Source organism: Nerophis lumbriciformis, linkage group LG39 (genome assembly GCF_033978685.3).
Source record: "Nerophis lumbriciformis linkage group LG39, RoL_Nlum_v2.1, whole genome shotgun sequence".
NCBI lineage: Eukaryota > Metazoa > Chordata > Actinopteri > Syngnathiformes > Syngnathidae > Nerophis > Nerophis lumbriciformis.
This window is the reverse complement of record NC_084586.2, coordinates 18727501-18745000: the sequence shown is the minus strand read 5'-3', so window position 1 is coordinate 18745000 and position 17500 is coordinate 18727501. Positions and strand designations below refer to the sequence as shown.

Here is a 17500-nt window from a genome sequence, read left to right as displayed (position 1 = left end):
TGCTCTCTTACATCAAATAATAATTACATTTAACAAAAATGTCAATAAATTGCGTGATTGATCTGCAAATATACATGATAAATGCCTTTTTTTTCCCCCTTTAACTGGTTATTTTTGACAGCCCTTATTGAAACCACTCAGGTCCCTAAAAGGGTTAAACAAAAAAAAAAAAAACCTTTAAACTTGATTGCTCAGCATAGCTTCCTGTTTGGCGACACCCGCCCCTTTTTAGCGCCCCCTAAAGGCCCTGCCCCTCCCCAGCACGTGACCCACACACACACACACTCACACACACACACACACACACGCCTGCTAGAATCAACACCCGGCGCCTCAAAAGTGAACATTCTGGGCGGCTGACATCACCTAGCATCAGGGGGGGGAAAAAACAAACTAAATTAAAAAAAACACACACACACTCCCCACACACACACACACACACACACACACACACACACGTGCAACATGTCCTGAAAGTTATGCGACTAGTCTCGCACGCTAAATAAATCTGCTAAAGAGAAGCAGCTGCTGCTCCTAAATTGTCCTGCAAGCTAAGACGGGGGTGGGGTCCGTCATCGCTGCATGGATGGAGTACTTTAAATACTCCAACGCCGCCCCACCCCCACCCACACACACACACACACACACACACACGCCTAAAAGCCGGGTCACTACGCCGCATGCACGCAGGCCCTCAATATGGACATCACACCACCGACTATTTATACAGCCGCCACGCATTCCCTCCCCTAGATGGCGCCAGAGGGGGCGGCGACACGCCCTCGCAATCGGCAAGTCATCCCCACACAACATGTCCGCATCGCCGCCGCGCTCACCTCCGCTGGAGGCGGGGTCGCAGCGGTAGCCTCCATTGATGGTGGTGCAGTTGGACCACAGGTCCGAGGTCCCGCTGTCACCCGAGGTCCACACCTGGGGACCAAATCAGACTTTAAAAAAAAAAAAAGAAGACGTGCTATATAAAAAGAGACTTGTGGGGGACTCACGCTGACTATGGTGGAGACGAAGAGGAGGACCAGAGCGATGATGTGGAGGAGGACGATGGCCAGGAGGAGCAGCAGCATCTTTGCAGGCTGGAGCAAAGCGAGAGACACTCAGTGTGTGTGTGTGAGTGTGTGTGTGTGTGTGTGTGTGTGGGGGACATGGGTGTGTCACTGCAGCAGCAGCAGCAGCAGCAGCGTGTCGGACACACACACACACGCGCACACACACACACACACCAGCAAAAAAGACCCCATAAAGCAGCAACAAGCTGACCAAAGTCACAAAAATGGAGGAAGTTGTGCAGACTTACATGGAGCAGAGAGAGAGAGAGAGAGAGAGAGAGAGTGTGTTGTTGTTGTTCCTCGCAGGCAAAAAGGAGGGAAAAGGGAAATAAAAAGCCCAGACGTGGAAGAAGTGGTCCGAATGTAGCGCGGGAGTGTGCCTGTTGTTGTCCTCGCCGTCCCTGTCAGCACATTGAGGCTGCGCGGCTGGCGGGCCTGTTATAAAGTGTCTCATTATGGGAGAACAACGCCCAGCCTGCGTCACACACACACACACACACACACACACACACACACACACACATGCTTGTATTTCTGACCTTCTTGAGACCTCTGAAAAATGCCTCCCTCTTTAGGACCAGCCTTTCTAGATATATAAAGATTACAACATTAATTAAAGCTGCACGCAGCGTTGGCCGGGCCCGCGTATTTGGCAGGTGCTAGTCCTAAGTGTCCCAATACTTTTGTCTACTTTTAGTCTGAAGTGTCCCAAGACTTTTGTCTAGTGTACCTACCTTGTCTGCATTGTGTGGGCATGTTGGTGCTTCCTGCTTTTGAGCAGCCATCTTAAAAAAAAAACAGCAGCGCAGCAGCATCAGTGCAGCGGGTCTTTGAAGGGTCATAAAATCAAAACCGGAGCAGGTATTAAAAAGCTGTTCTATACTTTTGTACACAAGGGTTCAATCTCTCTCCTGTGTTAGTTTGAAGCCTAAACGACAAACGCGCTCAGAGGAGATAGATTTTGAAGGAAGGTGACCGGTTTTTACAAAAATGTTGTTTTGAAGGGGGAATAGCAAACTTCCTGTTGATTTTTGCTGGGGGTTGTCAATTAATGAAATGTAGGTCTAAGTGAGACCTACATTGAGGTTTTTGTTTCATGTCTCTCCGACCTTCCCAGTGGGAGTTACAGGCAGTTTTGTCATTTTTTTCTTCCGAGGAGCAGTTTTTTCTCCGTTTTATTAAAAATTTGCTCTTAAATTTGGGGTTAGGATTTTTTATTAGATCACAATTTCTGCTAGTCCTGATGTGTGTGTTCAGTTCGGTGAGTTTTGAAGCATGTTAAGGGGGTCAAATTACAGCTCAAAGAGGCAAAAGTGACTGTTTTTAGTACATTTTTGTCTTGAAGGGGGAATTGCCAACAACCTGTTGATTTTTGCCCGAGGAAATTAATTAATGAAAAGTAGGGCTAAGTGAGCCCTACATAGAGGTTTTTGTTTCATGTCTCTACAACATTCGTACTGGGAGTTATAAGCAGTTTTCTTTCTAGGGGGCGCTAGAGCGCAAGTTTGAGTTTTGGGGTTCGCAGGTCCTGATGTGTGGGTCAAATATGGTGAGTTTTGAAGCATGTTAAGTGGGTCAAATTACAGCTCAAAGAGGCGGCGGAAGAAAAAAGAAAGAAGAAAAATAACTAGTCCTAAATGTCCCAATACTTTTGTCCAGTGATAGTCCTAAGTGTCCCAATACTTTTGTCTACTTTTAGTCTGAAGTGTCCCAAGACTTTTGTCTAGTGTACCTACCTTGTCTGCATTGTGTGGGCATGTTGGTGCTTCCTGCTTTTGAGCAGCCATCTTAAAAAAAAAACAGCAGCGCAGCAGCATCAGTGCAGCGGGTCTTTGAAGGGTCATAAAATCAAAACCGGAGCAAGTATTAAAAAGCTATTCTATACTTTTGTACACAAGGGTTCAATCTCTCTCCTGTGTTAGTTTGAAGCCTAAACGACAAACGCGCTCAGAGGAGATAGATTTTGAAGGAAGGTGACCGGTTTTTACAAAAATGTTGTTTTGAAGGGGGAATAGCAAACTTCCTGTTGATTTCTGCCGGGGGTTGTCAATTTATGAAATGTAGGTCTAAGTGAGACCTACATAGAGGTTTTTGTTTCATGTCTCTCCGACCTTTCCAGTGGGAGTTACAGGCAGTTTTGTCATTTTTTTCTTCCGAGGAGCAGTTTTTTCTCCGTTTTATAAAAAAATTGCTCTAGAGCGCAATTTCTAAATTTGGGGTTAGGTTTTTTTATTAGATCGCCCTCGTGTGTGTTCAGTTCGGTGAGTTTTGAAGCATGTTAAGGGGGTCAAATTACAGCTCAAAGAGGCAAAAGTGACTGTTTTTAGTACATTTTTGTCTTGAAGGGGGAATTGCCAACTTCCTGTTGATTTTTGCCCGAGGAAATTAATTAATGAAAAGTAGGGCTAAGTGAGCCCTACATAGAGGTTTTTGTTTCATGTCTCTACAACATTCATACTGGGAGTTATAAGCAGTTTTCTTTCTAGGGGGCGCTAGAGCGCAATTTTGAGTTTTGGGGTTCGCAGGTCCTGATGTGTGGGTCAAATATGGTGAGTTTTGAAGCATGTTAAGTGGGTCAAATTAGTGCTCAAAGAGGCGGCGGAAGAAAAAAGAAAGAAGAAAAATAACTAGTCCTAAATGTCCCAATACTTTTGTCCAGTGATAGTCATAAGTGTCCCAATACTTTTGTCTACTTTTAGTCTGAAGTGTCCCAAGACTTTTGTCTAGTGTACCTACCTTGTCTGCATTGTGTGGGCATGTTGGTGCTTCCTGCTTTTGAGCAGCCATCTTAAAAAAAACCAGCAGCGCAGCAGCATCAGTGCAGCGGGTCTTTGAAGGGTCATAAAATCAAAACCGGAGCAGGTATTAAAAAGCTGTTCAATCTCTCTCCTGTGTTAGTTTGAAGCCTAAACGACAAACGCGCTCAGAGGAGATAGATTTTGAAGGAAGGTGACCGGTTTTTACAAAAATGTTGTTTTGAAGGGGGAATAGCAAACTTCCTGTTGATTTTTGCCGGGGGTTGTCAATTTATGAAATGTAGATCTAAGTGAGACCTACATAGAGGTTTTTGTTTCATGTCTCTCCGACCGTTCCAGTGGGAGTTACAGGCAGTTTTGTCATTTTTTTCATCCGAGGAGCAGTTTTTTCTCCGTTTTATTAAAAAATTGCTCTAGAGCGCAATTTTTAAATTTGGGGTTAGGTTTTTTTATTAGATCGCCCTCGTGTGTGTTCAGTTCGGTGAGTTTTGAAGCATGTTAAGGGGGTCAAATTACAGCTCAAAGAGGCAAAAGTGACTGTTTTTAGTACATTTTTGTCTTGAAGGGGGAATTGCCAACTTCCTGTTGATTTTTGCCCGAGGAAATTAATTAATGAAAAGTAGGGCTAAGTGAGCCCTACATAGAGGGTTTTTGTTTCATGTCTCTACAACATTCGTACTGGGAGTTATAAGCAGTTTTCTTTCTAGGGGGCGCTAGAGCGCAATTTTGAGTTTTGGGGTTCGCAGGTCCTGATGTGTGGGTCAAATATGGTGAGTTTTGAAGCATGTTAAGTGGGTCAAATTACAGCTCAAAGAGGCGGCGGAAGAAAAAAGAAAGAAGAAAAATAACTAGTCCTAAATGTCCCAATACTTTTGTCTACTTTTAGTCTGAAGTGTCCCAAGACTTTTGTCTAGTGTACCTACCTTGTCTGCATTGTGTGGGCACGTTGGTGCTTCCTGCTTTTGAGCAGCCATCTTAAAAAAAACAGCAGCATCAGTGCAGCGGGTCTTTGAAGGGTCATAAAATCAAAACCGGAGCAGGTATTAAAAAGCTGTTCTATACTTTTGTACACAAGGGTTCAATCTCTCTCCTGTGTTAGTTTGAAGCCTAAACAACAAACGTGCTCAGAGGAGATAGATTTTGAAGGAAGGTGACCGGTTTTTACAAAAATGTTGTTTTGAAGGGGGAATAGCAAACTTCCTGTTGATTTTTGCCGGGGGTTGTCAATTTATGAAATGTAGGTCTAAGTGAGACCTACATAGAGGTTTTTGTTTCATGTCTCTCCGACCTTTCTAGTGGGAGTTACAGGCAGTTTTGTCATTTTTTTCTTCCGAGGAGCAGTCTTTTCTCCGTTTTATTAAAAAATTGCTCTAGAGCGCAATTTTTAAATTTGGGGTTAGGTTTTTTTATTAGATCGCCCTCGTGTGTGTTCAGTTCGGTGAGTTTTGAAGCATGTTAAGGGGATCAAATTACAGCTCAAAGAGGCAAAAGTGACTGTTTTTAGTACATTTTTGTCTTGAAGGGGGAATTGCCAACTTCCTGTTGATTTTTGCCCGAGGAAATTAATTAATGAAAAGTAGGGCTAAGTGAGCCCTACATAGAGGTTTTTGTTTCATGTCTCTACAACATTCGTACTGGGAGTTATAAGCAGTTTTCTTTCTAGGGGGCGCTAGAGCGCAATTTTGAGTTTTGGGGTTCGCAGGTCCTGATGTGTGGGTCAAATATGGTGAGTTTTGAAGCATGTTAAGTGGGTCAAATTACAGCTCAAAGAGGCGGCGGAAGAAAAAAGAAAGAAGAAAAATAACTAGTCCTAAATGTCCCAATACTTTTGTCCAGTGATAGTCATAAGTGTCCCAATACTTTTGTCTACTTTTAGTCTGAAGTGTCCCAAGACTTTTGTCTAGTGTACCTACCTTGTCTGCATTGTGTGGGCACGTTGGTGCTTCCTGCTTTTGAGCAGCCATCTTAAAAAAAGAGCAGCGCAGCTGCATCAGTGCAGCGGGTCTTTGAAGGGTCATAAAATCAAAACCGGAGCAGGTATTAAAAAGCTGTTCTATACTTTTGTACACAAGGGTTTAATCTCTCTCCTGTGTTAGTTTGAAGCCTAAACGACAAACGCGCTCGGAGGAGATAGATTTTGAAGGAAGGTGACCGGTTTTTACAAAAATGTTGTTTTGAAGGGGGAATAGCAAACTTCCTATTGATTTTTGCCGGGGGTTGTCAATTTATGAAATGTAGGTCTAAGTGAGACCTACATAGAGGTTTTTGTTTCACGTCTCTCCGACCTTTCCAGTGGGAGTTACAGGCAGTTTTGTCATTTTTTTCTTCCGAGGAGCAGTTTTTTCTCCGTTTTATTAAAAAATTGCTCTAGAGCGCAATTTTTAAATTTGGGGTTAGGTTTTTTTATTAGATCGCCCTCGTGTGTGTTCAGTTCGGTGAGTTTTGAAGCATGTTAAGGGGGTCAAATTACAGCTCAAAGAGGCAAAAGTGACTGTTTTTAGTACATTTTTGTCTTGAAGGGGGAATTGCCAACTTCCTGTTGATTTTTGCCCGAGGAAATTAATGAATGAAAAGTAGGGCTAAGTGAGCCCTACATAGAGGTTTTTGTTTCATGTCTCTACAACATTCGTACTGGGAGTTATAAGCAGTTTTCTTTCTAGGGGTCGCTAGAGCGCAATTTTGAGTTTTGGGGTTCGCAGGTCCTGATGTGTGGGTCAAATATGGTGAGTTTTGAAGCATGTTAAGTGGGTCAAATTACAGCTCAAAGAGGCGGCGGAAGAAAAAAGAAAGAAGAAAAATAACTAGTCCTAAATGTCCCAATACTTTTGTCCAGTGATAGTCATAAGTGTCCCAATACTTTTGTCTACTTTTAGTCTGAAGTGTCCCAAGACTTTTGTCTAGTGTACCTACCTTGTCTGCATTGTGTGGGCATGTTGGTGCTTCCTGCTTTTGAGCAGCCATCTTAAAAAAAACAGCAGCGCAGCAGCATCAGTGCAGCGGGTCTTTGAAGGGTCATAAAATCAAAACCGGAGCAGGTATTAAAAAGCTGTTCTACACTTTTGTACACAAGGGTTCAATCTCTCTCCTGTGTTAGTTTGAAGCCTAAACGACAAACGCGCTCAGAGGAGATAGATTTTGAAGGAAGGTGACCGGTTTTTACAAAAATGTTGTTTTGAAGGGGGAATAGCAAACTTCCTGTTGATTTTTGCCAGGGGTTGTCAATTTATGAAATGTAGGTCTAAGTGAGACCTACATTGAGGTTTTTGTTTCATGTCTCTCCGACCTTTCCAGTGGGAGTTACAGGCAGTTTTGTCATTTTTTTCTTCCGAGGAGCAGTTTTTTTCTCCGTTTTATTAAAAAATTGCTCTAGAGCGCAATTTTTAAATTTGGGGTTAGGTTTTTTTATTAGATCGCCCTCGTGTGTGTTCAGGTCGGTGGGTTTTGAAGCATGTTAAGGGGGTCAAATTACAGCTCAAAGAGGCAAAAGTGACTGTTTTTAGTACATTTTTGTCTTGAAGGGGGAATTGCCAACTTCCTGTTGATTTTTGCCCGAGGAAATTAATTAATGAAAAGTAGGGCTAAGTAAGCCCTACATAGAGGTTTTTGTTTCATGTCTCTACAACATTCGTACTGGGAGTTATAAGCAGTTTTCTTTCTAGGGGGCGCTAGAGCGCAATTTTGAGTTTTGGGGTTCGCAGGTCCTGATGTGTGGGTCAAATATGGTGAGTTTTGAAGCATGTTAAGTGGGTCAAATTACAGCTCAAAGAGGCGGCGGAAGAAAAAAGAAAGAAGAAAAATAACTAGTCCTAAATGTCCCAATACTTTTGTCCAGTGATAGTCATAAGTGTCCCAATACTTTTGTCTACTTTTAGTCGGAAGTGTCCCAAGACTTTTGTCTAGTGTACCTACCTTGTCTGCATTGTGTGGGCATGTTGGTGCTTCCTGCTTTTGAGCAGCCATCTTAAAAAAAACAGCAGCGCAGCAGCATCAGTGCAGCGGGTCTTTGAAGGGTCATAAAATCAAAACCGGAGCAGGTATTAAAAAGCTGTTCAATCTCTCTCCTGTGTTAGTTTGAAGCCTAAACGACAAACGCGCTCAGAGGAGATAGATTTTGAAGGAAGGTGACCGGTTTTTACAAAAATGTTGTTTTGAAGGGGGAATAGCAAACTTCCTGTTGATTTTTGCTGGGGGTTGTCAATTTATGAAATGTAGGTCTAAGTGAGACCTACATTGAGGTTTGTGTTTCATGTCTCTCCGACCTTCCCAGTGGGAGTTACAGGCAGTTTTGTCATTTTTTTCTTCCGAGGAGCAGTTTTTTCTCCGTTTTATTGAAAAATTGCTCTAGAGCGCAATTTTTAAATTTGGGGTTAGGTTTTTTTATTAGATCGCCCTCGTGTGTGTTCAGTTCGGTGAGTTTTGAAGCATGTTAAGGGGGTCAAATTACAGCTCAAAGGGGCAAAAGTGACTGTTTTTAGTACAGTTTTGTCTTGAAGGGGGAATTGCCAACTTCCTGTTGATTTTTGCCCGAGGAAATTAATTAATGAAAAGTAGGGCTAAGTGAGCCCTACATAGAGGTTTTTGTTTCATGTCTCTACAACATTTGTACTGGGAGTTATAAGCAGTTTTCTTTCTAGGGGGCGCTAGAGCGCAATTTTGAGTTTTGGGGTTCGCAGGTCCTGATGTGTGGGTCAAATATGGTGAGTTTTGAAGCATGTTAAGTGGGTCAAATTACAGCTCAAAGAGGCGGCGGAAGAAAAAAGAAAGAAGAAAAATAACTAGTCCTAAATGTCCCAATACTTTTGTCCAGTGATAGTCATAAGTGTCCCAATACTTTTGTCTACTTTTAGTCTGAAGTGTCCCAAGACTTTTGTCTAGTGTACCTACCTTGTCTGCATTGTGTGGGCATGTTGGTGCTTCCTGCTTTTGAGCAGCCATCTTAAAAAAAACAGCAGCGCAGCAGCATCAGTGCAGCGGGTCTTTGAAGGGTCATAAAATCAAAACCGGAGCAGGTATTAAAAAGCTGTTCAATCTCTCTCCTGTGTTAGTTTGAAGCCTAAACGACAAACGCGCTCAGAGGAGATAGATTTTGAAGGAAGGTGACCGGTTTTTACAAAAATGTTGTTTTGAAGGGGGAATAGCAAACTTCCTGTTGATTTTTGCCGGGGGTTGTCAATTTATGAAATGTAGGTCTAAGTGAGACCTACATAGAGGTTTTTGTTTCATGTCTCTCCGACCTTTCCAGTGGGAGTTACAGGCAGTTTTGTCATTTTTTTCTTCCGAGGAGCAGTTTTTTTCTCCGTTTTATTAAAAAATTGCTCTAGAGCGCAATTTTTAAATTTGGGGTTAGGTATTTTTATTAGATCGCCCTCGTGTGTGTTCAGTTCGGTGAGTTTTGAAGCATGTTAAGGGGGTCAAATTACAGCTCAAAGAGGCAAAAGTGACTGTTTTTAGTACATTTTTGTCTTGAAGGGGGAATTGCCAACTTCCTGTTGATTTTTGCCCGAGGAAATTAATTAATGAAAAGTAGGGCTAAGTGAGCCCTACATAGAGGTTTTTGTTTCATGTCTCTACAACATTCGTACTGGGAGTTATAAGCGGTTTTCTTTCTAGGGGGCGCTAGAGCGCAATTTTGAGTTTTGGGGTTCGCAGGTCCTGATGTGTGGGTCAAATATGGTGAGTTTTGAAGCATGTTAAGTGGGTCAAATTACAGCTCAAAGAGGCGGCGGAAGAAAAAAGAAAGAAGAAAAATAACTAGTCCTAAATGTCCCAATACTTTTGTCCAGTGATAGTCATAAGTGTCCCAATACTTTTGTCTACTTGTAGTCTGAAGTGTCCCAAGACTTTTGTCTAGTGTACCTACCTTGTCTGCATTGTGTGGGCATGTTGGTGCTTCCTGCTTTTGAGCAGCCATCTTAAAAAAAAACAGCAGCGCAGCAGCATCAGTGCAGCGGGTCTTTGAAGGGTCATAAAATCAAAACCGGAGCAGGTATTAAAAAGCTGTTCTATACTTTTGTACACAAGGGTTCAATCTCTCTCCTGTGTTAGTTTGAAGCCTAAACGACAAACGCGCTCAGAGGAGATAGATTTTGAAGGAAGGTGACCGGTTTTTACAAAGATGTTGTTTTGAAGGGGGAATAGCAAACTTCCTGTTGATTTTTGCTGGGGGTTGTCAATTTATGAAATGTAGGTCTAAGTGAGACCTACATTGAGGTTTTTGTTTCATGTCTCTCCGAGGCAGTTTTGTCATTTTTTTCTTCCGAGGAGCAGTTTTTTCTCCGTTTTATTAAAAAATTGCTCTAGAGCGCAATTTTTAAATTTGGGGTTAGGTTTTTTTATTAGATCGCAATTTCTGCTAGTCCTGATGTGTGTGTTCAGTTCGGTGAGTTTTGAAGCATGTTAAGGGGGTCAAATTACAGCTCAAAGAGGCAAAAGTGACTGTTTTTAGTACATTTTTGTCTTGAAGGGGGAATTGCCAACTTCCTGTTGATTTTTGCCCGAGGAAATTAATTAATGAAAAGTAGGGCTAAGTGTGCCCTACATAGAGGTTTTTGTTTCATGTCTCTACAACTTTCGTACTGGGAGTTATAAGCAGTTTTCTTTCTAGGGGGCGCTAGAGCGCAATTTTGAGTTTTGGGGTTCGCAGGTCCTGATGTGTGGGTCAAATATGGTGAGTTTTGAAGCATGTTAAGTGGGTCAAATTAGTGCTCAAAGAGGCGGCGGAAGAAAAAAGAAAGAAGAAAAATAACTAGTCCTAAATGTCCCAATACTTTTGTCCAGTGCTAGTCCTAAGTGTCCCAATACTTTTGTCTACTTTTAGTCTGAAGTGTCCCAAGACTTTTGTCTAGTGTACCTACCTTGTCTGCATTGTGTGGGCATGTTGGTGCTTCCTGCTTTTGAGCAGCCATCTTAAAAAAAACAGCAGCGCAGCAGCATCAGTGCAGCGGGTCTTTGAAGGGTCATAAAATCAAAACCGGAGCAGGTATTAAAAAGCTGTTCTATACTTTTGTACACAAGTGTTTAATCTCTCTCCTGTGTTAGTTTGAAGCCTAAACGACAAACGCGCTCAGAGGAGATAGATTTTGAAGGAAGGTGACCGGTTTTTACAAAAATGTTGTTTTGAAGGGGGAATGGCAAACTTCCTGTTGATTTTTGCTGGGGGTTGTCAATTTATGAAATGTAGGTCTAAGTGAGACCTACACAGAGGTTTTTGTTTCATGTCTCTCCGACCTTCCCAGTGGGAGTTACAGGCAGTTTTGTCATTTTTTTCTTCCGAGGAGCAGTTTTTTCTCCGTTTTATTAAAAAATTGCTCTAGAGCGCAATTTTTAAATTTGGGGTTAGGTTTTTTTATTAGATCGCCCTCGTGTGTGTTCAGTTCGGTGAGTTTTGAAGCATGTTAAGGGGGTCAAATTACAGCTCAAAGAGGCAAAAGTGACTGTTTTTAGTACATTTTTGTCTTGAAGGGGGAATTGCCAACTTCCTGTTGATTTTTGCCCGAGGAAATTAATTAATGAAAAGTAGGGCTAAGTGAGCCCTACATAGAGGTTTTTGTTTCATGTCTCTACAACATTCGTACTGGGAGTTAGAAGCAGTTTTCTTTCTAAGGGGCGCTAGAGCGCAATTTTGAGTTTTGGGGTTCGCAGGTCCTGATGTGTGGGTCAAATATGGTGAGTTTTGAAGCATGTTAAGTGGGTCAAATTACAGCTCAAAGAGGCGGCGGAAGAAAAAAGAAAGAAGAAAAATAACTAGTCCTAAATGTCCCAATACTTTTGTCCAGTGATAGTCATAAGTGTCCCAATACTTTTGTCTACATTTAGTCTGAAGTGTCCCAAGACTTTTGTCTAGTGTACCTACCTTGTCTGCATTGTGTGGGCACGTTGGTGCTTCCTGCTTTTGAGCAACCATCTTAAAAAAAAACAGCAGCGCAGCAGCATCAGTGCAGCGGGTCTTTGAAGGGTCATAAAATCAAAACCGGAGCAGGTATTAAAAAGCTGTTCAATCTCTCTCCTGTGTTAGTTTGAAGCCTAAACGACAAACGCGCTCAGAGGAGATAGATTTTGAAGGAAGGTGACCGGTTTTTACAAAAATGTTGTTTTGAAGGGGGAATAGCAAACTTCCTGTTGATTTTTGCCGGGGGTTGTCAATTTATGAAATGTAGGTCTAAGTGAGACCTACATTGAGGTTTTTGTTTCATGTCTCTCCGACCTTCCCAGTGGGAGTTACAGGCAGTTTTGTCATTTTGTTCTTCCGAGGAGCAGTTTTTTCTCCGTTTTATTAAAAAATTGCTCTAGAGCGCAATTTTTAAATTTGGGGTTAGGTTTTTTTATTAGATCGCCCTCGTGTGTGTTCAGTTCGGTGAGTTTTGAAGCATGTTAAGGGGGTCAAATTACAGCTCAAAGAGGCAAAAGTGACTGTTTTTAGTACATTTTTGTCTTGAAGGGGGAATTGCCAACTTCCTGTTGATTTTTGCCCGAGGAAATTAATTAATGAAAAGTAGGGCTAAGTGAGCCCTACATAGAGGTTTTTGTTTCATGTCTCTACAACTTTCGTACTGGGAGTTATAAGCAGTTTTCTTTTTAGGGGGCACTAGAGCGCAATTTTGAGTTTTGGGGTTCGCAGGTCCTGATGTGTGGGTCAAATATGGTGAGTTTTGAAGCATGTTAAGTGGGTCAAATTAGTGCTCAAAGAGGCGGCGGAAGAATAATAAAACCTTAGAAAAACAATAGGTCCTTATGTCCCATTGCAAAAGGACTCCCGTTGGGGTTCCTTTTACAATGGGCCATGCGGGCCCTAATAATATATACATACTATGCACATATAAAAAAAGCTTAGTTGGAATTTCACAAGTAAAAACTTCCAAAAAGCAGTGAAGTTGTCACGTTGTGTAAATGGTCAATAAAAAGAGAATACAACAAATCCTTTTCAACTTATATTCAATTGAATAGACTGCAAAGACAAGATATTTCATGTTCACACTGAGAAACTTTGCAAATAATCATGAACTTAGAATTTAATGGCAGCAACACATTGCAAAAAAAAGGCATTTTTACCACTGTGTTACATGGCCTTTCCTTTTAACAACACTCAGTAAAGGTTTGGGAACTGAGGAGACACATTTTTGAAGTGGAATTCTTTCCCATTCTTGCTTGATGTACAGCTTAAGTTGTTCCTTCTCATATTTTAGCCTTCATATTGCACCACACAATGTCTGGACTACAGGCAGGCCAGTCTAGTACCCGCACTCTTTTACTATGAATGATGGCATCGTCTTGCTGAAATAAGCAGGGGCGTCCAAGACAACGTTGCTCGGATGGCAACATATGTCGCTCCAAAAGCTGTATGTACCTTTCAGCATTAATGGTGCCTTCACAGATGTGTAAGTTACCCATGTCTTGGGCACTAATACACCCCTGTACCATCACACATGCTGCCTTTTACACTTTGTGCCTAGAACAGTCCGGATGGTTCTTTTCCTCCGTCCAAAAAAAATTTGAAATGTGGACTCGTCAGACCACGGAACACTTTTCCACTTTGCATCAGTCCATCTTAGATGAGCTCGGGCCCCAGCGAAGCCGGCGGCATTTCTGGGTGTTGTTGATAAATGGCTTTTGGCTTTGCATAGTAGAGTTTTAACTTGCACTTACAGATGTAGCGACCAACTGTAGTTACTGACAGTGGTTTTCCGAAGTGTTCCTGAGCCCCATGTGGTGATATCCTTTACACACTGATATCGCTTTTTGATGCAGTACCGCCTGAGGGATCCAAGGTGCGTAATATCATGGCTTACGTGCAGTGATTTCTCCAGATTCTCTGAACCTTTTGATGATATTACGGAGCGTAGATGGTGAAATACCTAAATTCCTTGTTGAGAAATGTTGTTCTTAAACAATTTTCTCAGGCATTTGTTGACAAAGTGGTGACCCTCGCCCTGTCCTTGTTTGTGAACGACTGAGCATTTCATGGAAGCTGCTTTTATACCCAATCATGGCACCCACCTGTTCCCAATTAGCCTGTTCACCTGTGGGATGTTCCAAATAAGTCTTTGATGAGCATTCCTCAACTTTCTCACTCTTTTTTGCCACTTGTGCCAGCTTTTTTGAAATAGCTTCCAGGCATCAAATTCCAAATGAGCAAATATTTGCAAAAAATAGCAAAAAATTACCAGTTCTAACATGAAATATCTTGTCTTTGCAGTCTATTCAATTGAATATAAGTTGAAAAGGATTTGTTGTATTCTCTTTTTATTGACCATTTACACAACGTGACAACTTCACTGCTTTTGGGGTTTGTAGAATTTTGGCAGTGTTATAATAAAAGTTGTAATTTTACTCAAAACAAGTCAAAATTTTACAAGAAAAACGGAGCATTTGTGCAATGTTACGATAAAAGTTGTAATTTTACTCAATAACAGTCGCAGTTTTACAAGAAAAGCTTAACATTTTGGCAATTTTATGAAAATAGTCGTAATTTCACTCGACAAAAGTCACAATTTTAGAAGAGAACATTAAAAGGTCTGCAATATTATAATAATAATCTGAATTGTATTTGGCAAAATTATGACAAAAGTCATGATTTTACTAAAAAAAAAAAAATCACTATTTTACAAGAACAACAAAAACATTGGCAATATTGTGATAAAAGTCAGAATTTTATATGACAAATCTCACCATTTTGCATGAAAAAGTAATAATTTTACGTTAAAAAAAGGAATAATTTTACGAGAAAATATTGCACTATTACAGAAACAGAAACAATTTGAGAAATTGTTCCGAATTATATGAGAAAAAAGTCGACACATTGTGAGAAAAATACTTTTTTATTTGTGTTATTTTTTTGTTTGTAATTGGTTTTTAATCTTCATTATTTACTTCAAGTTATTACAGTATGTCTCCATATACATATTTATTTATTTTTTTAAATTAATTTCTTACACACACTTGTTATTTCATATGTTGGCCAGAGGGCGAGCACTTCACATTTTTATACACACTTGTTATTTCATATGTTGACCAGAGGGGGATAACTTCAAATTGTTACACACACTTGTTATTTTATATGTTGGCCAGAGGGCGAGCACTTCACATTTTTATACACACTTGTTATTTCATATGTTGACCAGAGGGGGATAACTTCAAATTGTTACACACACTTGTTATTTCATATGTTGACCAGAGGGGGGTAACTTCAAATTGTTACACACACTTGTTCTTACATATGTTGACCAGAGGGGGACAGCTTCAAATTGTTACACACACTTGTTATTTCATATGTTGACCAGAGGGGGATAACTTCAAATTGTTACACACACTTGTTATTACATATGTTGACCAGAGGGGGACAGATTCAAATTGTTACACACACTTGTTATTTCATATGTTGACCAGGGGAGGAGCACTTCAAATGTTTACACACACTTGTTATTTCATATGTTGACCAGAGGGGGAGCACTTCAAATTGTTACACACACTTGTTATTTTATATGTTGGCCAGAGGGCGAGCACTTCACATTTTTATACACACTTGTTATTTCATATGTTGACCAGAGGGGGATAACTTCAAATTGTTACACACACTTGTTATTTCATATGTTGACCAGAAGGGGGAGCACTTCAATTTCTTACACACACTAGTTATTTCATATGTTGACCAGAGGGGGGTAACTTCAAATTGTTATACACACCTGTTATTTCATATGTTGACCAGAGGGGGGTAACTTCAAATTGTTACACACACTTGTTATTACATATGTTGACCAGAGGGGGACAGATTCAAATTGTTACACACACTTGTTATTTCATATGTTGACCAGGGGAGGAGCACTTCAAATGTTTACACACACTTGTTATTTCATATGTTGACCAGAGGGGGAGCACTTCAAATTGTTACACACACTTGTTATTTTATATGTTGGCCAGAGGGCGAGCACTTCACATTTTTATACACACTTGTTATTTCATATGTTGACCAGAGGGGGATAACTTCAAATTGTTACACACACTTGTTATTTCATATGTTGACCAGAAGGGGGAGCACTTCAATTTCTTACACACACTAGTTATTTCATATGTTGACCAGAGGGGGATAACTTCAAATTGTTACACACACTTGTTATTTCATATGTTGACCAGAGGGGGTAACTTCAAATTGTTACACACACTTGCTATTACATATGTTGACCAGAGGGGGATAGATTCAAATTGTTACACACACTTGTTATTTCATATGTTGACCAGGGGAGGAGCACTTCAAATGTTTACACACACTTGTTATTTCATATGTTGACCAGAGGGGGAGCACTTCAAATTGTTACACACACTTGTTATTTTATATGTTGGCCAGAGGGCGAGCACTTCACATTTTTATACACACTTGTTATTTCATATGTTGACCAGAGGGGGACAACTTCAAATTGTTACACACACTTGTTATTTCATATGTTGACCAGAAGGGGGAGCACTTCAATTTCTTACACACACTAGTTATTTCATATGTTGACCAGAGGGGGGTAACTTCAAATTGTTATACACACCTGTTATTTCATATGTTGACCAGAGGGGGGTAACTTCAAATTGTTACACACACTTGTTATTACATATGTTGACCAGAGGGGGACAGATTCAAATTGTTACACACACTTGTTATTTCATATGTTGACCAGGGGAGGAGCACTTTAAATGTTTACACACACTGGTTATTTCATATGTTGACCAGAGGGGGAGCACTTCAATTTCTTACACACACTTGTTATTTCATATGTTGACCAGAGGGGGAGCACTTAAATTTCTTACACACACTTGTTATTTCATATGTTGACCAGAGGGGGATAACTTCAAATTGTTACACACACTTGTTATTTCATATGTTGACCAGAAGGGGGAGCACTTCAATTTCTTACACACACTAGTTATTTCATATGTTGACCAGAGGGGGGTAACTTCAAATTGTTATACACACTTGTTATTTCATATGTTGACCAGAGGGGGTAACTTCAAATTGTTACATCCATCCATCCACTTTCTACCGCTTATTCCCTTTGGGGTCGCGGGGGGCGCTGGAGCCTATCTCAGCTACAATCGGGCGGGAGGCGGGGTACACCCTGGACAAGTCGCCACCTCATCGCAGGGCCCAAATTGTTACACACACTTGTTATTTCATATGTTGACCAGAGGGGGATAACTTCAAATTGTTACACACACTTGTTATTTCATATGTTGACCAGAGGGGGGATAACTTCAAATTGTTACACACACTTGTTCTTTCATATGTTGACCAGAGGGGGAGCACTTCAATTTCTTACACACACTTGTTATTTCATATGTTGACCAGAGGGGGATAGCTTCAAATTGTTTCACACACTTGTTATTTCATATGTTGACCAGAGGGGGAGCACTTCAATTTCTTACACACACTTGTTATTTTATATGTTGACCAGAGGGGGGTAACTTCAAATTGTTGCACACACTTGTTATTTCATATGTTGACCAGAGGGGGGTAACTTCAAATTGTTACCCACACCTGTTATTTCATATGTTGACCAGGGGGGAGCACTTCAAATGTTTACACACACTTGTTATTTCATATGTTGACCAGAGGGGGAGCACTTAAATTTCTTACACACACTTGTTATTTCATATGTTGACCAGAGGGGGGTAACTTCAAATTGTTACACACACTTGTTATTT

At 40.9% G+C, this 17500-nt stretch overlaps 1 protein-coding gene across 1 annotated transcript in view; it reads right to left on the bottom strand.

Annotated features, from left to right (window-relative positions):
* pmp22b (peripheral myelin protein 22b) overlaps positions 1–1464 on the bottom strand; it is a 40922-nt gene extending 39458 nt beyond the window's left edge. Inside the window, exons 1-3 of the mRNA XM_061931623.1 lie at positions 1313–1464; positions 1005–1091; positions 837–930 (exon numbers count right to left, since the gene is read on the bottom strand). Coding sequence (XP_061787607.1) covers positions 837–930; positions 1005–1082 — 172 coding nt within the window. The 5' untranslated portion in view covers positions 1083–1091; positions 1313–1464. The remainder of the gene's footprint in view (positions 1–836; positions 931–1004; positions 1092–1312) is intronic.
* Positions 1465–17500: the final 16036 nt, after the last annotated feature.